The 25,081-nt window shown below is 44.1% G+C and overlaps 1 protein-coding gene across 4 annotated transcripts in view; it reads right to left on the bottom strand.

Moving 5' to 3' along the window:
- Positions 1-25,081, bottom strand: part of LOC142465099 (solute carrier family 2, facilitated glucose transporter member 11-like) — a 97,105-nt gene that overhangs the window by 12,531 nt on the left and 59,493 nt on the right. For all 4 annotated transcript variants that reach the window (XM_075569012.1, XM_075569011.1, XM_075569010.1 and 1 more), the window contains 2 exons: positions 19,656-19,780; positions 8,770-8,899 (listed from right to left, as the gene is read on the bottom strand). In XM_075569012.1, coding sequence (XP_075425127.1) covers positions 8,770-8,899; positions 19,656-19,780 — 255 coding nt within the window. The remainder of the gene's footprint in view (positions 1-8,769; positions 8,900-19,655; positions 19,781-25,081) is intronic.

Raw genomic sequence — 25,081 nt, 5'->3', positions numbered from 1 at the left:
CGTGACACCCATCTGGACAGGTGCCATAGAGCCCTGCGCTCGAGGCCACAGCCAGGAGACCCCCCCCGCGACATCATAGCACGGTTCCATTTCTTCAGGACCAAAGAGTCCTTCTGTCAGCTGACCCGGAATGAGGCACTATTTGAAGGCCACAAGATGCAGGTCTTTCAGGACATTTCCCCCATTACCCTCCTCAAACGGAAAAAAATTACACCCATCACAAAGGTACTACGGGATGAGGGGGTCCGCTACCGCTGGTTATACCCGTTTGGCCTAATGGTGATCCGCAACGGCGTCCCACACACCCTGCGGCAGCTAGAGGAAGGGGGGAGTTTCTTGGCCAAACTCGGGCTGCAGGATAAAGCCCCTGCAGAGGCGGCTATTGAACATGCAACCCCAGACCCAACATGGCGGGAAGCTGGGAAAGCTAACAGGAGCCGACAGCCTCGGAGCCCTAAGTGAGGAGGGCTGGTGCCAAAGAAGACAACTGACAACAAAAATAAACCTAAATCGTTAAAGGACTATATTTACCCATGACAAAAGGGTAATCCGGCTCACTAGACATCGCCAAAGTTAACAAAGTTTGCAATGTTAAGGCTCTAACGTTGAGAGCCGCCTGGGGAATTGCTTGCTCCAAGTTGCACTTACCTCCAAGCCGCCTCCGCAGCCCAGCAGCAGTGTTCCACGTCTGGCGGCCATCTTGTTTCCTCTCCGACTGACTAACTAGCTGAGGGCGGGACCTGATGACATCACTGGGAAGTAACGGCAAAACCCCGCGAGAAGACCTGCGGGGAGACAAACGGGACCCTCCAAGATGGCGGCGACACCGACCAAAGGGGGAGGAGCCACAGCGCAAGCCTACGGAGGCCGGGAGGAGCGAGGGAGAGGCCCAAGGAGGAGGATGCCAGAGACGATGAGTGGCACGGGACCACATAAGACGGGGAATGGAAGAAGGGAGAGTAGAAGGGGGAGAAGGGAAGGTAGAAGGGGGAGAAGGGAGGACAGGAGAGGGAGAAGGGAGGAAAGATGGGGGAGAGAGCAAGGAGGAAGGGGGAGAGGGAGGGGAGAAGAAGGGAAAGAGGGGGAAGGGGGAGAGAGAGGGGAAGGAGGTGGAGAGGAGGGAGAAGAAGGAGAAGAGGGGGAACAGAGGAGCTGAGGGGGGGGGAAGGGAGAGGAAGAGGGGAGGGACAGGAAGAGCAGAGGGGGGGGAAGGGAAGAGTAGAGAGGGGGGAAAGGAGGAGAGGAAGGGGGGGGGAAAAGGAGAAGTGGGGGGTTGGGAGTTAGGCATAGAAAGATCGCATGCTGACTTCAGAATGAACACAATTACAAGGCCCCAAAAGGGGACAGTGGGCGGCAAAATAAGAGGTCAAGGAAGACCGAACAAAAGCTTGGGGAGGGATTCCGAGTTAGCTTTAGGGAGGGAGGGGAGCTGGAGGTAAGCTAGGTTCCGCAGTTAGGAACGCGAATAAGTTGGGGGGGGGGGGTTTTGAAGATAGAGTCAGTTCTTTAAAAGTGCTAGAGGATAGCTCATGGCAAGAGATACATCATGGTAACATTTGTTTGCCGGCAGGGGGCTTCAGTCTGGCCGTCGCTGTGCGTCTACAGACTCGGGCCAGGGCGGATGCCCAGGTAGCCGAGAAAGTCCTTGGGAGAGGGTGGAGAGGAGGAGCCCTGTGGAGGGGAGGAGAGAGCCAGGGGCGCGGGAGGAGTTCCACCTACCCGAAGGCAAGGTGGGGGTGGTGGTCTGGGACCATTATTGCCTCACCCACATGGTTGTTCATATCACTGTTGTTTTTTTCCCTATATGTGTCCTTTGTCCCATATGTCTTCCCCCTACCCTTCCCCCCCTCCGGCCGGAGAGGCAACCCGCTGCCATTGAGCGCACCGCTGTGCACTGCAGAGAGGCCGAGTGCTCCCGCGGGGTACCGGACACCCCATCTGAAGACACTCAGGACAAGAGGTGAGAACACACGCACCTCATGTCACTAACATTTATCTCACACAACGCCAAGGGGCTGAATTGCCCGCGTAAGCGGAAAATAGCGCTCACCGACTATAAACGTAAGGGTGCGGACATTGTGCTGTTACAGGAAACACACTTCAGTACCACCAGTTTCCCCAAATATTTTGATAAGCAATTTAGACAAGTCTACCTAGCGTCCGCAAGGGTAAAAAAACGCGGAGTAGCGATACTGATACATAATAGGGTGGGACTGGTGGTAGATGAGGTGAAGAAGGACAAGGAGGGTAGGTTCCTGCTACTCACAGGGTCCATTAACCAGCAACCGCTCACGATCGCCGTAATATATGCCCCCAATGGAAAGGACCCGGCCTTCTTCGTCTCATCCTTTGAAACTATCCGCAAACACGCTAAAGGCGCATTAATTATAGGGGGAGACTTTAACACGGTATCAAACGCAGCCCTAGATCGCTCAGGGCCCTACAGAGGCCGAACGGATCCTGGAACCAGGGCCCTCGAACAGGGACTGCGCGATCTACAGCTGGTCGACATTTGGAGGGAACTCCACCCCCTCACTAGAAACTATACGTTCTACTCACACCCACACGACTCATTTAGTAGAATCGATTACTTCTTTGTCTCTAGTAGACTGGTCCCAAAGATCGCCCATGCGGGAATCCACGATATTTCGTGGTCCGATCACGCACCAATAGAGCTACGGTGCACACAGATAGGACTGGACAGGCCTGGAGCAAACTGGAAGTTAAATGAATCCCTTCTTAAAATCCCGGATCTACAGATCAGGATTGGAGATGAAATCCAAACATTCTTTAGAGAAAACAAAGGAAGCGTTAGCTCTCACATAACCCTCTGGGAGGCACACAAAGCAACAATAAGAGGGAACCTGATTAGTATTGCGGCCCGTAAGAAAAGAGAGAGCAACGCTAAAATTAAGAGGGAACACGCAGAGCTAAAGACACTTTGGGATAAATATAAAATCGCCCCAGACCCTGCCACCCGCCAACAGATTGGCGACGCTCAGACTAAACTAAATCTACTTCTGGCCTCCCAGGCGGAGAAGTCGTTGAGTTGGACTAAGAGAAGATTCTTTGAAAAAGCAAACAAACCAGATACCCTGCTGGCTAATATGATCAGCGCTAAAACCAGTAATTATAATATCCAGGCCCTACGGCTGGAGTCAGGCAACATCACGGCCAACCCGCAAAACATTGTAGCGGAGTTCAAAACATACTACGCGAAATTATATGATGGGGATAAAGTAGCCCATTCGGCTGGCACGGACAAAGCCCTGAAAGATTTCTTGAAGGGCTCGAATCTACCGGGCCTGAGTGGGTTAGACAGAGAGGCAATGGGTAGTGACTTTACAACGGAGGAAATATTGGAGGTTATCAAACACCTAAAACCCTCTAAAGCCCCGGGTCCCGACGGCTTCTCGAATCTTTACTATAAGAAATTCGGAAAATTCTTAACCCCGTTCCTTCGCAACATGTTTAATCAAGTACTGGGAGGCACCCCTTTCCCCCAACAAATGCTCCAAGCGTCCATCTCGGTAATACATAAACAGGGAAAAGACCCGTTGGACTGCAAAAGCTACAGACCAATATCCCTGATTAATTCGGACATTAAAATTTATGCCAAACTCCTGGCCAATAGATTGGGTCTCATCCTACCCAGACTGGTGCACCCAGATCAAGTCGGGTTTGTCCCGGGTCGACAGTCTTCAGACAATACTCGACGAATCATTGATCTGTTAGAAATAGCCAATGCCAGATCAATACCAGTTATGGCGCTCAGTCTGGATGCAGAAAAAGCATTTGATAGGATAGACTGGCCATACCTTGAGGCCACGCTTGGAGCGTTTGGGATGGGAGAGAAACTAACAAAAGCAATTTTCGCCCTTTACGAGAATCCGTTGGCAAGGGTTACCCACCAGGGGTTCGTCTCGGACCCCTTCCAAATTAAGAGCGGAACACGACAGGGCTGCCCGCTCTCCCCCCTCCTCTTTGCGTTGTGTATGGAGCCACTAGCCGCCCACATACGCGAGAGCAAAGACATTACGGGTATAGACATTGGAAACCAGACGCATAAGGTGGCACTCTATGCGGATGACGTGTTCCTGACTATATCTAGACCCCTTACCTCTCTGCCAAATCTTTTTGACCTGCTGGGGAGATTCAACAGGATCTCTGGATTCAAAATAAACCAGTCCAAATCTGATGCCATGAATATTAATCTCCCCACGCACATGGAGAAGCTGATCGCCTTAAATTTTAATTTTAATTGGCAACCGAAAAACATTAGATACCTGGGGATCAACGTCACCAAGGCGTATGACATGCTATATCAGGCAAACTATCCCAAATTGACACAGACTTTGAGAGGGGACCTCAAAAGATGGTCCACCCACAATATATCATGGATCGGAAAGATCCACTGCGTTAAGATGAACCTGCTTCCACGCATCCTATACCTATTCCAGACCCTCCCAGTGCCAATAGGATTGAAGGATGTCCTCTCACTTCAATCAGCTATAGATAAATTTATCTGGGGAGGCAAGAAAGCGAGGGTGGGAAAACAAATTATGCGTAAACGAACGGAAGCAGGAGGGCTGGCGGTACCTTGTTTGTTGTCCTACTACAAAGCGGCGCAATTATGCCAAATCGTGCAATGGCACACGAATCCAGACTCAAAAAGATGGGTCGCCCTAGAAAAGGAGCTCTGCTCCCCTGTGGCTCTGGAACATGTAATCTGGCTCCCCAAAAAGGCACGGACTAGTGCCAAACTGCCGCTATCCTCCATGAACAACTCGATCTCGATCTGGGAGGCCACACGTATGAGATGCAGTCTGACCCATAAAGCGTCAGGTATGACCCCACTTTGGGATAACCCACTCTTTGCTCCGGGCCGGACCAGCGCAGACTTCTCTATCTGGAAAAAAAGCAAAATTAACAGGCTAATAGATCTGGGGGGAAAACGAGGCGTTCAATCATTCGATTTACTTAAAGAATACCAAAAAATTCCCAACGCCGAGTTCTTTAGATACCTCCAGCTCAGAGCGTTTTATCAATCAGTGCAGCCCCACATACCAATGACGAATTTTGAAAAGCTCTGTCGTTCGGGGACATCCACCGAGGGACTCACATCGCAGATGTACGGGGAAGTAATCGGTTCTAGTAAGACAGTGACGGACAAAACGGGGTATATGATTAAATGGGAAAAGGACTTAGAGGAGGAAATTGATGTAGAGGAATGGACAAAAATTGTGACGGCGACGTCAAAAAGCTCAATGTGCACGACTTTGAGGGAGAATGCATATAAAGTTATGATGAGATGGTACCACACCCCCACTAAATTAGCTAAGTTTCTGCCCAGCTACTCCCCATTGTGCCCAAGACAATGCGGACAACAAGCAGACTTGCTCCACATGCTGTGGTCTTGCCCCAAACTTACGCCGGTCTGGGATTCAGTTAATGATTGGCTGAATAGGATCCTCGGCACATCCACCCCCGTCGACCCATGGCGGTTCCTTTTGAACAGGCCGCAAAAAGGTCTCTCCAGGGGAGCAAACAAACTGGCGGTTCATTTCGCAACGGCGGTGAGGGGGGAGATTGCAGCACGTTGGAAACAAAATGAAATCCCAATAATCACAAAGATCAGGAACCGAATTTGGTCAGTTTGCCAGATGGAGAAATTGACGAGTCTGGTCAATGACACTGGCACAAATTTCCTAAAAGTCTGGTCACCATGGTTGGCACAGACAGACATACAGGGGGTAGATAGGGCCACGATTTGGCATTGATAGTTGTAAAGTGCATTCTCCCTTAAAGAGGCCCTAAGACACCCCGACGGTCCAAGAGCACACACAGTTCATGGATGGACAGAGAGTGTGGGGTACACCGGTTGCCCGCCGGAGTATCGGTTTTCTTAATTGCAGAGAGCCAGCGGTCGCACGTTTAGAAGCGGAACCTCGGTCGGAGACCCCTTCCCACCCCCCCTCCCCCCCCCCCATTTCCCCCTCCCGGCTGGGAGCTATATGTAGTTTGTCGGTTAGTCTGTCTGTCTCCCCGTCTGTCCAACGTACACAGATACTACACATGATGCATGTTTTCCAATTGCAGGAGGCACGTTTACCTCCAATGTTTATCATGAATGCATGACATGTATGTACTCACACAATTCAAAATAAAAAAATTTAAGTTGAAAAAAAAAAAAAAAACAATTGCTACGCATTTGTCGCCAAGCTTGTTTAACTCCCAGTCCAGATGTTGCCGTATACAGGGAATCCCTAAAGGTTTTTTCTCATGTGGCAAGTGTTCAATGTGTAAATATGCAAAGTCAACTAAAATTATACACTGTAATAGAACAAAGTATTATGTGAACAGCTTCATAAATTGCGACACCAGTTTTGTAATTTACATTTTAGATTGCGGATGTAATCAAAGATATGTTGGACGTACCATAAGACCAGTAAAGATGAGGATTGCTGAACATGTCCGATTGATTGAAAAGAAAGACCTAACACATCCGGTAGCTAGGCATTTCTCTAATTGCCCTAAGGGTGATATTGAGAATTTTTCGTATGCAGCAATAGAGCATATTCCCACCCACATTAGAGGTGGGGATAGAGAAAATACATTAAACAAAAGGGAAATGTATTGGATTTACACCCTAGGCACACTTCACCCAATGGGTATTAACCATGAGTGGGAGCTCAAACATTTCTTGGTGGGTTAATAATAAACTCTTCCACCTCTCCCCTTAGAAAGTGCCTGGGGTGCAATCTATTACATCAAAGAGTTCATATAATATCTATGTATATAGGTGCATGTATATATCCATTTATGTACTTGTTTATATGTCTACTATCTATATATTGTCACTAGGAATAATCTCTATTTACAAAGTATGGAGTTACAGATTAACTGTTTATCATTTCATTATAATTACTATATGTATATAATATATATGAACAACAGTTGTTTCAAGCTCTTCCATAGTCAATTTATTATCTAGTCTGTGATCAGTCCAGCTTCGTTTGTTTTTAAATATAACCTTTTCCCCCTTTCCCCCGTTTTTTAGTATAAGATGTATTTTGATTAAAATGTATATTGTGTATTTTATGGGGTTCCGTTCACATGAGATGGTTTCTAAGTTAGACAGAGCACTGTGATTTAGTGTCTATTAGTCTGCAGGTGTAAAGGGGCAGCCCCTTCATTCTATTTGCAACCAATCAAATTGCAACTCGGTCTATAAGGAGACAGTCTCATGTGTAGGGAAATTACTCTTTGAAAAAGTCCGCATCCAAACGAAACGCGTCAGAGTTTCCCTTGTGCTGATGTGCTGATGTTCACGATGTTTATTCAATAAAGTTTTTTATTTTTTCTACATGCGTTTGGCTGATTGGAGGAGCTGTGACCGCCGCGTCACCCGTTTTTTTCTCCCTACTAACCTTGCAATTCATATCCGGCTGGAGCACGCGGACACCACAAACAGCAGGCAATGGTGCTGTTCTCTCATCAGCTTCATAGGCAGATCACAGGATGAATTTGTGAGTACTGACCGCTGATCGCACACTCCAGGACACAGGGTGCAGGTGAGGTTTTTATTGACTGGATTACATGGACTTACCTTTGGGCATTTCCCTGGACGTGCCCATCTGTACTTCTACCAGCGTAATTAGCCCCTCACCCTGTAATAGTCTAATTGGATGTGACTTTATATGCATTTATTCATTATCTTGTGGTGTCATTCTCCTGCTACCTGGGACTAATACACTTGCAAACCACGGTTTTGGTAGCCACAGAGTTCGTGGGGGTTACTTCCCAATTTTTCCTGTACTTACATATATAGATATATTTAAGTCCCCACTCACGTGGTGCGCGCAGCGCTTGTGCGTGGGGACACACGCTCACCCGTGCTCGGCGCCTATATAAACAAAAAACTATACTTACCCACGCGCTCAACTACCCGCAATGCCCCCCCCCTCCCAATCTCCCCCACGCGGGCGCAAGCAGGACACCCGGCGCTCATGCTTGGAGCGCTCTCCAAGCATGAGCACGCTCATCGCCATCGGGAACTCAGCCTAAGTCATTATGCAGCAAGAGGGCGATGTATCAATGTAAAGAACGGGTAAATAGAACGTTGTATTCACGTGTCGCTTCATTTTCTGCTAGCAGTTGTATTCAATTATTAAATGTAAGAAGGCGTGTCCTATATGTGATGCAAATTGTTAGCCAGAAAACTTTACACTACCTCAGATTTGGCTTATTCATGTGCCGCAAATACAAGATACAAAATGGATGCACAGCTTGATACATCACGTAATTTGTGCGTCATAGAACTCGTCCCTAAAATCTCCTATTGATACTCCCCAAGTCGCAAGCTGACGCATATGGGTAAAACTTGAAGCAAAGACATAGATGCAAGGTATAAATTACAATTTTGCTCCAAAATTGTCTTGATAGATTTCCCACCTCCCAAGAGTTTAAATATGACTCAAAAACATACGATTTTTAATTGAATTTTTTTTACATTCTAAAGAAACTTGACAAGTGGGAATTGTTGGATTATAGGTCCAGGGTCCGGCAGATGAAGGTGGTCTGAATGGTTGACCCCAGTAATCAGGCCACAGTGAGCCTGCTCAATTAACCCCCTTCACCAACGACCAGCAGCCTCCTGTAGCTATGTGTACGGGTTTGGGTGAAGTACTATAGTATATTAAATTAAAAATATTATTGCACTGGTCATACATAGCAAGTGGGGAATCATGCTCAAAATAATATCTGTACCGTAAGCCGACTATTTGTCCTGCCAAAAGGCCACCAGTCAGAAATATAGAACTGCTCACTGATGTGAAGCCTCTTAGGTGCTTAGGAGCAATTTCTCCAAGATACAAGGGTTGTACGCACATGCTAATACCTGCAAATGAAAAGAAATGCATAAACACTAGTTAATACAATCCTAAACCAACTAGAATTGCAAGTGTACTGTACATTTTCTAGAGCACATTATTAAGATTTGCATAATGCACCTTGTGATATTCTCGGATGTCTATCTGCTGTTTGAGACAGTAACCCACAGAAGTGGTTCACCAACTGCTTACTGTTGGACACATTCACATATTTTCAGCAATAAGCCCCACATCCTACTCAATACAGGAAAATGGCCACTGCCATCTGGTGGCATAATACTAGCATAAACATGACATAGATGGCATACAATACATTATGTACTATAGCCAGTGGTTTCCAAACTTTTTTGCTTAAGGAACCCCAGGTGAAATTCTGAGGAACCCCCAACCATCTCTAATAGCAACTCTGTGATCAGATGCGTTGTAAATTCTTCTGGATTTGATACAATGAAACAGTAGAATGTGGTGCTCAGATAGTCCAATATGGTTTATATAACAGATATAGAGATAAATGTCCAGATACTCATGCGACGTCCTGAATGAATATTTGCAAATACTGAAATGGGTATGCACCTAGCGGTGTCCACGTGACTACCGCAGTTGATGGTGCACATTTATAACCCAGATAGTAAAGAATAAATGGAAATGTCTGGCCTAGACAGGGTACATAATAGGGCGATGTGGCCCATTACCTGTATACCGTGAAGGGACGTCCACTGTATCCACGACGTGCATCCACGGGTGAGAAATCCACGGTCATGTAGGTAAGCGGAGCACAGTCCAACGACATCCAGAGCAGGATAAAGCAAATAAGAAAAAATCCCAGGCCAACTCCAAAATAAGCAGATCAATTTATTAGCAAGCTAATGCCAAAAACAGGGGCTTCACGAACGCACCTACGCATTTCGTGCAAAGAGCACTTTATCAAGGTGTACAAGGCTCAACATAATCTGCATTTTTATACACACCTGATCTCGGCGGTAAGGCGGATCAACCCGGTGTGTATAAAAATGCAGATTATGTTGAGCCTTGTACACCTTGATAAAGTGCTCTGTGCACGAAATGCGTAGGTGCGTTCGTGAAGCCCCTGTTTTTGGCATTAGCTTGCTAATAAATTGATCTGCTTATTTTGGAGTTGGCCTGGTATAATTTTTTCTTCTTTGCTTTATCCTGCTCTGGATGTCGTTGGACTGTGCTCCGCTTACCTACATGATTCTGGATTTGATACAATTTTCAAATGACCAGAAAATTGCAGAGAACCCTTTAGGGATGTCTGGGGAACCCAAAGGTTCCTAGGAACCTTGGTTGAAAAACACTGTACTATACACATTATGAATCGCTCAGATCCTAAAGGGAGAATCATTACAAGGAGACAGAGCAGTGGCATAACCACCATGCTGCTAAACTCCGCAATGTAGGAGGGGCCCATGAGCACAGGGAGGGAAGGTGGGGGGGGGGGGGAGGATTGCCGGCAGATGCTTCTCTCCCTCGGATGCACCGTGCACCATACTGTAATTGTGATTCGCATTGAATCCCATTAGGCGAAAAGCAGAATGAGAAATAATGTTATTATCCCTCTTTATCACTGATTTATTTAGTGTGCCTTTACAATCTTGTTTTGTTTTTCCATTAATACAAAAATATATGTGTTCAATATGTTGCTCTGTATATTAAGTGATAAGATGAAAGAAAGATTCTACGGGGTGAAATAGGTTTCTGCCCTATTGATGAAGGTGGCAATGCATTTTCAATCCCCTTATGAACGTGTCATTTTAAAATTAATTTAAAAAAAAATAAACACAAAAAGAAAATTTTTTCAAATTGACATCTCCGGTAACAATAAATTGGAGAAGACAAAAAAAATCATGATTAACTTAAATATATCGCTAGAATCTGTTCTCATTGGTCCTACATAGCCTTACTCTTTTACAGAGGCCCCGATTTACTACATGGTGCTAAGCCTTCAAGCACTTTTGATGTTACATAGTTACATAGTAGATGAGGTTAAAAAAGACGTACGTCCATCAAGTTCAACCTATGCTAAATTTAGACAACAGATACTTTATTCTATATCTATACTTACTTATTGATCCAGAGGAAGGCAAACAAAAAACCACATTAAGGGGAAAAATTAATTCCTTCCTGACTCCAATAATTGGCAGTCGGATTAATCCCTGGATCAACATCCTTCCCATGTATACTTATTTGGTATATCCCTGTATACCTTTCCCATCTAAAAAGATGTCCAACCTTTTTTTGAACAAATCTATTGTATCTGCCATCACAGTCTCCATGGGTAATGAATTCCACATTTTAACTGCCCTTACTGTAAAGAACCCTTTCCTTTGATGCTGGTAAAAATTTCCTTTCCTCCAACCTTAAGGGATGGCCCGAGTCCTTTGTACTGCCCGTGTGATGAATAGTTCTTTTGAAAGCTCCTTGTATTGTCCCTGAATATATTTGTATATAGTTATCATATCCCCTCTTAGACGCCTCTTTTCTAATGTAAATAAATCTAATTTAGCTAGCCTCTCCTCATACGTTAGAATGTCCATCCCCTTTATTAATTTGGTGGCTCTTCTCTGCACTCTCTCTGGTTCCATAATGTCTTTTCTTAGGATTGGTGCCCAAAATTGTACTCCATATTCAAGGTGTGGTCTTACTAATGCTTTGTAAAGGGGCATAATTATGTTTACTTCCCTTCCATCCATTGCCCGTTTGATGCAAGATAAGATCTTGCTTGCCTTTGCAGCTACTGCATGACATTGGGCACTATTGCTAAGCCTGCTGTCTACAAGCACTCCTAAATCCTTCTCCATCAAGGATTCTCCCAATATATCTCCATTTAATTTGTAAGTCGCCTTTTTATTCTTGCATCCCAAATGCATAACCTTACATTTATCTGTATTAAACCTCATTTGCCATTTACCTGCCCACGTTTCCAGTCTCTCCAAGTCCTTCTGAAGAGAAATTACATCCTGCTCTGATTCTATTACCTTACACAATTTAGTATCATCAGCAAAGATGGAGACTTTGCTCTCGATCCCAACCTCAAGGTCATTAATAAACAAGTTAAAATGCAGGGGTCCCAGTACCGATCCTTGAGGTACTCCACTCACGACTTTAGCCCAACCTGAAAAAGTTCCATTTATGACAACCCTCTGTTGTCTGTCCTTTAACCAGTTTTCAATCCAGGTGCATATATTATTACTGAGTCCAATTTTCTTTATTTTGTACACCAACCTCTTGTTTGAAACCGTATCAAAAGCCTTTGCAAAATCTAAGCAGACCACATGAACTGCATTACCCTAATCTAAATTCCTACTTACCTCCTCAAAGAAACAAATAAGGTTAGTTTGGCAAGATCTATCCTTCATAAATCCATGCTGACTATTACTAATAATTTTGTTTTCCATTAGGTATTCCTGAATATTATCCCGTATTAAACCTTCAAGTAGTTTCCCTACTATTGAAGTCAGGCTTACAGGTCTGTAATTCCCCGGGTGTGATCTAGCTCCCTTTTTAAATATAGGCACCACGTCTGCTTTACGCCAATCTTGTGGTACTGAGCCTGTGGAAATGGAGTCCTTGAATATTAAATATAATGGTTTTGCTATTACTGAGCTTAACTCCTTGAGAACTCTTGATGTATGCCATCGGGGCCAGGTGCCTTATTTACTTTAATTTTTTCAAGTCGCTTATGAACTTCTTCCTCAGTTAACCAATTGGTCATTAATATAGAGGTTGTGGCTTTCTCCTGTGGCGCTACTATTGAACTTGATTCTTCCCTGGTAAACACAGAGGCAAAGAATTTGTTTAATAACTCTGCGTTTCCTTATCTCCAATAATCTGCCTACCCATCTCACACTGAAAGGGTCCTATATTTTATTTTCTCATTTTTTTGTTATTAAGGTACTTAAAGAACTTTTTAGGGTTGACCTTACTTTCTATTGCAATCCTTTTTTCATTATCCATTTTTGCTAATTTAATTGCCCTTTTGCAATTTTTGTTACATTCCTTATAATTCTGATACGATGTCTCTGTCCCTTCTGACTTAAATAATCTAAACGCCTTCCTCTTCTTGTCCATTTCCTCCCCTACCTGTTTATTTAGCCACATTGGTTTTGACTTATTTATTTTATACTTATTACCCAAGGGTATACACTGATAAGTGTGCTTTTCTAACAATGTTTTAAAGACTGCCCATTTATCTTCTACATTTTTCCCTGCAAAAACATCATCCCATTGTATTACTACTAGATTTGACCTCAGTTTATTAAAATCTGCCTCTCTCTCCTCGTGTATCAAATATCTGGGAGTCAAGATATCAAGGACCTACCAATCCTTATACCAACAGAATTACCCGGCCCTGTTTCGAAAAATCAAACAAGATCTAGATAAATGGGGAGGATATCAGATATCATGAATCGGGAGAATGATCTCGGTTAAAATGAATATACTCCCTAGATCAGGGGGGCGCAAACTTTTTTCCCTGTGCCCCCCTGCCGGCGTCCCCTCACTTTCGCGCCCCCCCTAAGCCCCACGTACCTGCGCTCCGGCGTCATGACGGCACGTTGCCATAGCAACGTGACGTCACATGACCTCGCGGCGTCATTTTGACGCCGCGTTGCCATGGCGATGCAGGAAGGAAGCCGCCGGAGCTTAGGTAAGTAAAGGTTTACAGAGGCCCTGCAGCTCCCCCGGCACTTAATTTAAGTGCCTTCGGGAAGCGCGCGGGGCCTCTGTAAACCCCGCACCCCCCGCCGGCAGTCTCGCGCCCCCCCTGGGGGTCGCACCCCCCCGTTTGCGCACCGCTGCCCTAGATTACTATACTACTTCCAGACTCTCCCGGTCCACATCCCTGGCTCAGAATTAAAGAACATTCCAAAACTAATTTTCCACTTTATTTGGCAGGGTAAAAAACCCAGAGTTACCAGAACAGTTCTTTTGGCCTCAAGGGGGAGAGGAGGACTTGGCGTCCCAGACATCACAAGATACTATCAAGCCGCCCAATTGCGACAGGTAGTAGTCTGGAACGCTAACCCAAACCAATACTGCTGGCTAGATATAGAAATGTATTATGCCGGGACGCCTTCACTGCCGGCTTGCCTTTGGTCCCTGAGCAGGGAAGACATGCAGAATAGTAAATTCAAATTAGGTCCGATGAGACACACATGGGAGACATGGACGAAATGCAAATTCAAATTCAAGCTCACAGTACCTAATTCTCAATTTACACCAATCCACAAAAATCCAAAATTCCCACCTGGCTGTGAGCCCAGACAATTCGATCAATTTAAAACAAAAAACATCAGAGTGGTTGCCGACCTCTTGAGTCTTGGGCCGTTCCTGAGTTACCAAAGCATACAAACCAAATATGAAATAGTAGGGCTGAACGTGTTCAAGTACTGTACCTACAAATCCGACACTTTATTCAAACATTATCCCCAACGTTGGAATTTCCCCCTCTCACTGGTTTTCAGCGGCTCTGTAGAGAACCAGGCCACCAGAAAGGTCTCATAACGCAAATTTGCTGCACTGGGCAGCAGAATTGAACATAGTTATAGACCGAGAGGATTGGGAAAGTATTTGGGAAACAGCCTCAGGAACTTCCATATGTACCACAATCAAAGAAAATATATACAAAATATTGTTTCGCTGGTATCTTACCCCAGCTAGAATAAATCAAATCTACCCCCTGGCTTCCGATCTATGCTGGAGAGGCTGCGGTCAAAAGGGGTACATGGCCCATATCTGGTGGACATGTCCGGAAATTCAGAAATACTGGGAAACCATACAAAAATTAATAGAAGAGGTCACAGACCTCACAATACCCATTGACCCGCTGACCTACCTGCTGGCCAAGCCCTTAGAAACATTGGACCGACCAACAGTTAAATTAGTCTCCTTCATTCTCACAGCGGCTAGATGTGCGGTGGCGGCCGCCTGGAAGAAGGTGTCTCCCCCCTCCAAACAAACAGTAAAAAAAAGGGTACAAGAGGTGATGGAAATGGAGAGACTGTCAGCCTTTTTGAAAAGGTCCACTGTCTCTTTCTATAAGACATGGGACCCATGGTTGACCCAAATGGCATTCCAACGCTGAAAGACTTCATAAGAAAAGAAAAGGAGTCTAGATAGAATAGAGACCCTAGTAACAGAGGCAGAGAAGAAAGGAAGCAACGCCCCCCCCCCCCACCTCCCTTCCCACCCTCTTCCCCCTTTTCTGTTTCTACACTCATGCTCCCCCTGCAGTCCCAGGAGGGTCAGGGAAAGTTGAGACTTTTTTCCTCGATGAACACCAACAAAAATGAGAAAAACTTGTACTGTATTAGGCCAAAATAATCTATGTGCCTGTAATGCTGTCAAATGTATAAATGCCTAATAAAAAACTTTGAAACAAAAAAAATCTGCCTTTCTAAAGTTTAAAGTCTTTGTTGAACCCAAGTAATCTGTTTTTTGATAACTTATTTCAAATGAGACCATGTTACTGGTATGATCACTGTTACCCAAATGTTCCAGGACTTGAATATTTGTTATTACTTCTACATTGTTTGATATGACCAAATCCAGAACTGCCCCTCTCCTGGTTGGTTCCTCAATAATTTGGGTCATATAATTATCTTTAAGCACCCCCAAAAACCTGTTTCCTTTTGTTGTAACGCTAATCTCATTGCCCCAGTCTATGTCTGGATAATTAAAATCCCCCATTATGCAAACATGACCCAGTTTTGATGCCTTCTCCATTTGCAAAAGTATTTTAGCTTCCTCATTCTCACAGATATTTGGTGGTTTATAACATATTCCCACAAACATTTTCTTTATACTTTTACCTCCACTGCTAATTTCTATCCACAAAGTCTCTACATTTTCATCATTCCCTTCATAGACATCATCCCTTATAATAGGTTTTAGATCTGGTTTAACATATAGACATACTCCACCTCCCATTCTATTTGTTCGATCCTTCCGAAAAAGAGAATAACCCTCTAAATTAACTGTCCAGTCATGAGTTTCATCCCACCATGTTTCAGTAATGCCTATGATATCATACTGCTCCCTTGTAGCTATTAATTCAAGCTCCCCCATTTTATCTGTCAGGCTTCTTGCATTAGCAAGCATGCATTTAAGTTTTTTTTTCAGCCTGTACTATTATCTTATCTGCTCCTTCCTTTCTGCTCCCACTTTAGTCTTTAGAAGTTTTCAAGTAATATCTCTATTTACTATGGGTATCTCACTGCTTGTCAAACTTGCACTTGCCCCCATTCTACCTCCATACCACCTTGTATCCTCATCTATTCCATTTAGTTCATTATCTGTTTCATTCCCCTCCCCCCTCCATCCTAGTTTAAAATCTCCTCCAACCATTTTAGCATTCTCCCCCCCTAGCACAGAAGATCCCTCTTCATTGAGGTGCAATCCGTCCCTAGAATATAGATGGCACCTCTCAGAAAAGGAGTCACAGTGCTCTAAAAACCCAACCCCCTCCTTCCTACACCACTTTCTTAGCCATGCATTAACCTCCAATGTGGTTTGATTCCCAGTGTCATCTCTCCTTCTGACTGTAGGCAGGACTCTTTATCTCCCCATTGTATCAATGTATCAAGTTATATCAGTGTAGGCCAATGGTTCTCAACTCCAGTCCTCAAGACCTCCCAACAGGTCAGGGTTTCAGGATATCCCAGCCTCAGCACAGGTGGCTCAGCCTTCGACTGAACCTCCTGTGCTGAAGCAGAGAGCTCCTGAAAACCTGACCTGTTGGGAGGTCTTGAGGACTGGAGTTGAGAACCCCTGGTGTACACTGTAACAACTTGGCAACGGTTCTTTGAGGCTTCCTCTGTTTTAAACAAGATACAGGCTCTTTGACCCTTTTATAATGTTATTGTGCATAGCTGGGCAGAGGTGGAACTAGGGGCTGGTGAGCAAGGATGGTTCCCTGGGTGAAGCAACTTAGGGGATTCAGGTCAGGCGGGCAGAGGACAGCAGTGGAGGAGGAAGACAGTGGAGGAGGATGACAGCAGAAGCAGAGCAGAGGCAGGGTCCCGGCCCACAATTCGACCTGGAAGTCAGTCACAACTTATGGTGTCTGCCGACAGGATGGACCTCCTTCCACGCCACAGGTAGGGACTTTTAGCAGAGAATGAGTGGGAAGAGAATTGGGGAGAATGGAGAGGGGGAGAGAATGGGGGAAAAGAAGGGATGGAGAATGAAGGGAGAGGGAGAATGAAGGGGGAAGAATGGAGGGAGACAGAGAATGGGGGAGAGAGTCGAGAGAATGGGAGGGAGGTGAGATAGAATGGGGGAGGGGAGAGAGAAAGAATGTTAGAGAGAGAATGGGGGGGAGTGTGAGGATTGGGTGCAGGCTCCACCCCTAAGACATCAGGATCGGGTGCAGGTTCCGCCCCTGAGTATGATCCAGACTTGGTTCAGCTGGTGCCTCATCAGTGCCTACTGTGCAGACCCCACCCAGCAAAGAATCAGGGACCTGATTCTAGTATCAGCTTCTGCTGTGCAGCAATTTGCCTATTGGCTGTTCCTCCTTTATAGGCTCAGCGATTGCCAATGCAAATCATTTGAGCATAATAGTTCTTTACTTGTGACGTCATGCTGGTCGCAAGCACTCTGTTTTTCCCCCTGTCCTGCCTTGCCTTGTTCTATCTTGCACTCCAGTGACCTGTACCACGGACTCTACATTCTACTACCCTCAACCTCGGCTTGGATATCTACCACTCTACCTTCTACTACCCTCAACCTCAGCTAAAGGACCTCAACTACCCTCTAGTCCCCTACCCTCGACCACGGCAAGTATATCTACTACCCTACGTCTCCAACCCCTGACCCGGCTACACGAAGATGAACCTGCACACCGGATGTGGCCTCTCGACTTCAGGTCGGTGATTACAAATCCCCACCTCGGCCTCGTGGGCCCGTCCTGTTTGTGGCGAGCACTCGTGACAGAGAGAGAAAGAGAATGGGGGAAACGAGAGAGAGAAAGAGACAGAGAAAGAGAATGGGGGAAACGAGAGAGAGAAAGAGAGAGAAAGAGAATGGGGGAAACGAGAGAGAGAAAGAGAGAGAGAGAAAGAGAATGGGGGAAACGAGAGAGAGAAAGAGAGAATGGGGAAACGAGAGAGAGAAAGAGAATGGGGGAAACGAGAGAGAGTAAGAGAATGGGGGAAACGAGAGAGAGAAAGAAAAAGAGAGTGAAAGAGAATGGGGGAAACGAGAGAGAGAAAGAGAGAAAGAGAATGGGGGAAATGAGAGAGAGAAAGAGAGAGAGAGAAAGAGAATGGGAGAAACGAGAGAGAGAAAGAGAATGGGGAAACGAGAGAGAGACAGAGAATGGGGGAAACGAGAGAGAGAAAGAGAATGGGGGAAACGAGAGAAAGAGAGAGAGAGAGAGGGAAAGAAAGAGAGAGAGAAAGAGAGGAGAGAGAGAGACCCAAAAGAAGTAGAGTAAGGGAGAAAGAAGGAGAGAGAGGGGTTCTGTAAATTGGGGGCGCTCAGTTGGTGGAACTAGTTCCGCCTCTGTATCTGGGGCTCGCTTCTTTGTTACTATTTTATGCACTTGGGGATTGCTGAAATGTTCATTAAGACTTTGTTCTGTATACTTGTTAATGCATAGCCAGAGATAGACGGTCAGAGCTATGACATCACAATATTGTACTGAGTTGGTAGACATCAAAATAAGTGGTTTGACTTCTGGGTTATTTACCCGGTATTGTTAAATACACTCCATAAATACTGAGTCTATAATTTGAATGTACACCTGATAAAGGCTGCCCCCCTCCCCGAAACGTGTTTTTTTCAGCACATATAATTAATAAAAGGTCGGGTCTGAAGATTGTTGTTCTTCTGCAATACAGTGACCAGCAATATTCCATGCACAGCACTGTCAGCGCCATATAAAAAAAAAATATTATTATAACAGGCTTAGGGCACTATATTGTGGTGTAACTGATAATGAAAAGTAGCACAATTGGGCTAGATTTAGGTGTTATTATGAGCAGGTCATTTTAAGGCGTCTAGCTGCCATACAGGGTGAGATTGCCGTAAAACAGAAACCTGGGACCGTACTGCAGGTGTGCGGTTCGGTGTGTGGATAGATACAGTTGTGTTTCATATGCATGCAGCTGATACTTAGTCAAATTAATGGTTAAGCTCACCAAGAGAGAGTGTATAGAGAGAAAAGAGGAGAGGTCCCAGAACTGAGCCTTGAGAACCACCAACAGATAGATTCTATCCTTATCTTTATCGACTCTCTGATAAGGACAGGGTGGTATCAGGGTAAAGCAAACACTTGATTGCCAAACACTTCCCCATTTAGAGACCCCTAACAAAATGTCATTTGTGATACATTTCCCAAAAAACTGAGAGCGGCAAATCTAAGTCATTAGCATGTTTAGCTCTGTTTACTGAAGCCAATTAAACTTACATTATTTACAAAGTGTGTTGTTGGAAACATGGAAGCAGTATGGGATCAAGAGCCAAGCACTACTTTACTACTACTAATAAATCATATTAAAACTAAAATGTAAGCTACTGCAATAATGAAAAGCAAAGCAACATTCAAACAAATGTACTTCATTATATAACCTATACAGTACTACTATTTAATGTACAGCAAAGAAAAATACCACATGTGAGCACATTGACATGTCTCAGACAGGTCTGCAACCCTGCCTTTCCCCATTATCTCTTAGCATACACCGCTTCCACTGCAGCCAGGGATTCTGGGAATTAAAATGAGCAGAGAATAAATCTTACCTGCATTCATTCCTATTAAGAATCTGCCAACAATCAAAAGTTCAAAGTATCCAGTTGGATAAGCAATTCCCATGAAGAGAGAAGCTATTAACGCAACACAATTATTGATCAGAAGAGTTCCTTTTCTGCAATACAAATGAGTTAACAACATTTAGGATGTTCAGGAAAATAAAAAGTACTGTACGATTTAAGGAAAGATACAGTAATATTTCATTTGAGGTAGATAGCTTTTGGCTTGACTGCAGTATGCTTTATTTACTGGCCAATGCTGTTAAATTGCAGTGGAAAGGTACAACTTTAAAAAGAAATAGCATTATAAATGTCTAACCAAGACAAGAGAATAAGGGTTACCAGGCCCCCATCTGAGTTTATTTTGAGTCTGCTTTTGCTATACCATCATTTAGTGCTAAAAGTTATATTCTGATAAAAATCTATTTTTCTAGTTCTTTCTTGAGCACATATTATTTATTATTGTTGTTTATTTGTACATACATATATACACATACACACACATATACAAACATATATATCCCCTGGAGTTTGTACCATGTGGAAGTTGTCGATCACAGGATAAACCCTTTGCAGATATGCTTACATAGTTACATATGCTGCCTGTGCCACATTAGGACTGACAGATAGGCATATGTGAAGTCAGCGACACGGTTACAGAGTTGCTAAGTCACGGTGGTGGACTACAAAACAAAGTCATTACATGTGCTGGTGATCTCTAACTGGCTCATAACAGTAAGCTAGGTAGGTCCCAAAATTGTGTAATATAAAGTACTAATAAAAAAAGAGCCCTAACTGGATCGTAACCAAAGTCTAGGTGGATGCCTGATCGTATTAACCCTTAGTCCGCTGACGAGCTGGTGTGGAGAGACCCAGCCACACGTCCAACTGGGGTGATAGATGCTAAGTTAGTGACGTCACGACCCGACGTACGTTTTGCCGTCTACAATGGTTTCTTCCAGGGCCCTGTGACTTGCCAACACTGTAACAGTGTCACTGACTTCCCATATTCCTTTATTTCAGTCCTAACATGACTCTGGCAGTCACTACACAGGCAGCATATCTGCAAACTATCAATCCTGTGATAGACAACTTCCAGGCGGTACATACTCCCTGGGATATATTTAGCACCAAGTGCCTTGGACCCTAATTAAATGAGAGCACTATAACTCACAGTATATTGTCCAGACTACAATCTCCCCTGAGGCACATATACAGCCTAGAGGCTGCTCTAGGTGTCGGCTGTGCATCAGACAGCTAAACAGTACCTCAGTGTCTTGCACAAGGTTCCCTTTTTGCTTTCCTTCATGTCCCTGACACCCAGACAGATACCAATAATTTGAGCTCACACTGTGCTCCAGGTATTTATTCACATCTAGACTGGATTATCTGTTCATTAGTGCTGCTATACACTGGGATATATCTAATATTCTCAGTAAAGAAACACTGTCCACCCGTGGGGGTATCCTTTAATGTTCTAATAAATTATTAGTAATAATAACAAATTATTAGTAATAATAACACTCGCATTCAGTCATTTGGAGTGCAGACGAATATAGTATTCAAACTCTAAATCAGTATAAGTGTTACATTTATTTTATGGTACATGTACAGTGATATATTAAAGCTCATAAATATTTTATTGATATACAATCATTTCGGCAACTATCTTTACTCTCAAGTAGGTGTGCACCATATATAGGATCTGTTGTTGTACGCTGCCCTATGCACACGCCATATTGTGGCCTCAATAAACAGATATAGCGGACCTCACTGTGCTGCGCTATGGGGGCTAGTTGTGTTTTTCTGCACCACCATTGCTACTGAATCCTATGGAAACTCTGATATTCTGCATTATCACAGAATATGTGGTGTTATCTGGGGAAACAAAGTCACGCACTACAGTCCACATTTACTAACCCATCTTCTACCATAAACCCCTTCTGGCGCTGGAAGACACCTTACAGTCCATTGACATGAGTGCCCTACTGCAGAAGACTGCTCAGTATATAAAGAGGCCGACATCTGTATCAAGGTCTTTGCTACAATTTGAGCCCCATGCGATTTGGGGAGTGTCAAAAGGAGGAGATAGATTGCAATTTCATGGTGCCTAGATAATGGAGGTGTATCAAATGGAATATCTTTGTGCATCATTTTTCCTCCCTTTAATCTGGGTCAATAAATCTACCAAGTTTAATGGGGAGTAACATTCGGATATGTAACAATATCAATATGCAAAAGTGGTAAAAAAAATAATAATTAAAAAAAAGAGGTTTTCATTTGCTGCAACAGTGCATTAAAAACTTGTGTACTATGTCAAAAGGCTCCTCTCTGTTGACAGCACAATACAAATTATGGAATATATTCCATTATGACGTCTTATTGACACAAATAGTTACTCTCCAAATTACAGGTGATGAAAGAACTGAAAAACAGGCAAAATAGGTTAATGCACTAATCCTAAAAGACATATTTTTATACCTTGTCATCAGTCAGACCCCAATATCATGCTTGATAACTAGTCTCTAATGTGTTCGGCTTTATCGTTTCATTTCTTGATCCACTTCTCCATTTTATATTCTCCTAGATTTTGTTGTCTGGATTAACTCCCAGATGCACAAAGCTTTGTCAAGTCACTTAACGTTGCTTTAACGGTCAATACAATGACATTAAGACATATTTTCTCCCGTAAATAGCGTAGCGTTAAATGTAACGGATGTAAGTGATGATGAAATAGAAATGATATGCAAATTAGGCATTATTATAACATTGCATGTCCACAAAAATCTGTTAGGGGTAACGTGGGGATTTAAGGCATAAGTCAATTAACATGTTGTTATTTTGCGGCATTATTTCAATCTCCTCTATCTCTCTTCACTTCAGAAAAGGTGTTACGTTAGTTATGTCATACCTAACCTTGGCGTTACTCCCATTCAGGGCCTAAGATAGGGGTTTTACAGGGTCTGGATGGGTGTAACCACAGTTAGCTACGATTTAGCCAACATACTGTAGCTGTCATATTCTCTAGCCTGCTGTTCCCATGCTTGGCCACCGGGACTGCTGCCACTCTCAATGTCTTGTTCTAGCCTGCAGTACCTATACTTGTCCACCGGGATTGCTGCTGCTAAACTAGGAACATTCCAGACCCTGATACCGGACACCTCTGCACCTGTGCTCCACCTCTCAGCCTGCATATTTAAACCTCCCTTTCTTGTTACTCCCTTGCCTGTTTATACTGGTTCCTTAGCTCCTGCAAGGTTCCTGTGTTTACTGCTGTGCTAGCTATTGCTATAATCCTGTTCCAGTCTCCTCATTGCCGACCTCTGCTTGTTACCTGACTACGCTATCTGCCGCCTGCCTCGGACCTCTGCTTGTTACCTGACTACGCTATCTGCCGCCTGCCTCGGACCCCTGCTTGTTACCCGACTACGCTATCTGCCGCCTGCCTTGGACCTCTGCTTGTGACCCCTACTATGCTCCTGCTGTTCCTGCCACTGGGATCCACTTCAGCCGAAGTCCAATCCTTGACAATAGCGTTATTTCCTGGCTTTTTTACCTCTTCCCTTTCTCTTCACTTCAACAAAAGCTCTATTTTGATGGATAGGAATAACAGCAAAATTGGCATATTGTCACGTTATTGGATGATGATGCAATGTTATGAGGGTCTTTGAATTTAGGTGCATGCGTGTTCTATGGAAAGCATACGCGGGTCATTTGGGAATGACCGTTTTATGTAAACTTAAATTTACCTTGATTATCCATGGGCAGAAGCTGAAAATTGGGTGGCAGCAACCATTATAATAGTTGTAGGAGTTGATGAAAGGGGTGCGAAGCCCGCAGTTGTTGGAGTTGATCATGTACTCGGAGTTGGTCAGTCCGTACTTGTACTGGGGCACATACGCGGGTGGGAGCAGATCAGAGGGATCAGTTCGGAAAGGTCTATTCAATCTCTTTCTCCTTCGAAAGTTGCCATAATCGAACATAGCCATCCATGTGTGTAGTGTTCCGTACCTGCCCCTCATGCCTGGGTACCATTGTAGAAGTTGTATAACTTGGTAAAAGGGGTCTGCTGCCCACAGTAGTTCGAATCGATCATGTACTCAGAGTTGGGCGGTCCATACTGGTACAGGGGCCCATACTTGGGTGGGGGCAGGTACTCTGGTGGGAGCATATCAGAGGGATCGGTTCAGAAGGTCTATTCAATCTCTTTATCCTTCAAAAGTTGCCATAATCAAACATATCCATCCATGACGTGTGCAACGTCCAGGACTCGCCCCTAATGCAGGGGTGTGCTATTCTAATAAAGCAATCATTAATGCTCAAGTTGTATTGAATAGAATTCTTCTAGTCTTTGTTGTTGTTGTGGAATGGATACTTTCTAGCAATACACTGATATATCTCAGAGAGCGTTACTTTCTCATCTGTACTGTGGCAGAATACATCAAATAAACATAGCTGAAAGTAGGTCTTATCTCACGCTTATGTGCCATGTTCAATACAGACTGAGACAGATTTGCTTAATGCATAGTATTTTGAGTAACGTGTGAACCTGCTACTCCTGATTGAGAAGTACAAAGTCATATTAAACAAAGAAAGAAGAAAGTGTTAAAAGTGAGACTTTTGTACATTTTATCTTGTATTGAAACACCTGTGAAGTTCTTGGCAGGCTTGGGCAAAGATACTGTACAATACTGTATGCCATATGCAATAAATGAATTCATCTGTACAGTTGTAGCAAGACTTACAGTTTTCGGTGCTGCACAAAACCAAGTGTAAATCCTCTGAATTTATTTGCAATTTGGAAACCCCTTGCGGTTCCCTTACCGCTATCGAGTATCATAGGTGAAGATATTCAGTGCGCCATCTGCCGGATGCACACACTGAATGGCAATTACATAAATAACCCCACAAATAATTCTGCCGGTTGACCATAGCCGAGGCGCAGTGAATAAAGTGCTCACACGGCTGTAATCTCACACTCCACTGCGGTCACGAGAACAGCAAGGCTTGCAACATCTGTATGTCATTTGGACATTATTTTGGGAAATAATTACCTTTGAGGATACCATGTTAGGTCAAAAAAAATAACGCCGGTTCCTTTTCTAAGTAATGTCATGTTATGAGTGCTCCATTCAAAACTGTTTTCCACCTTCTTACCCCCTTGTACATAACACATCTGTATATGTGGTTCTGCGCTTTTCAGAAATAAACGAATACAAGTAAATAAAGCTTAGCATCATAAGGCTGGGTCAACTGCTCCTCTTTTAAGTCTATCTGTTCTTCCTTCCTTTCCATTTCTCTTGCTGTACTTTAAATAAGATATGGTGGGGGGAAAAAGGACACCATAGTGTACAGCAAATAAAAACATCACTTGGGTAAAGGGAGCTCTCTCACGGAAGAGAGAAAATCAGCCGAAG

The sequence above is a fragment of the Ascaphus truei genome, chromosome 13, assembly GCF_040206685.1.
Source record: "Ascaphus truei isolate aAscTru1 chromosome 13, aAscTru1.hap1, whole genome shotgun sequence".
Taxonomy (NCBI): Eukaryota; Metazoa; Chordata; class Amphibia; order Anura; family Ascaphidae; genus Ascaphus; species Ascaphus truei.
This window is presented reverse-complemented; position numbering and strand designations above follow the sequence as displayed.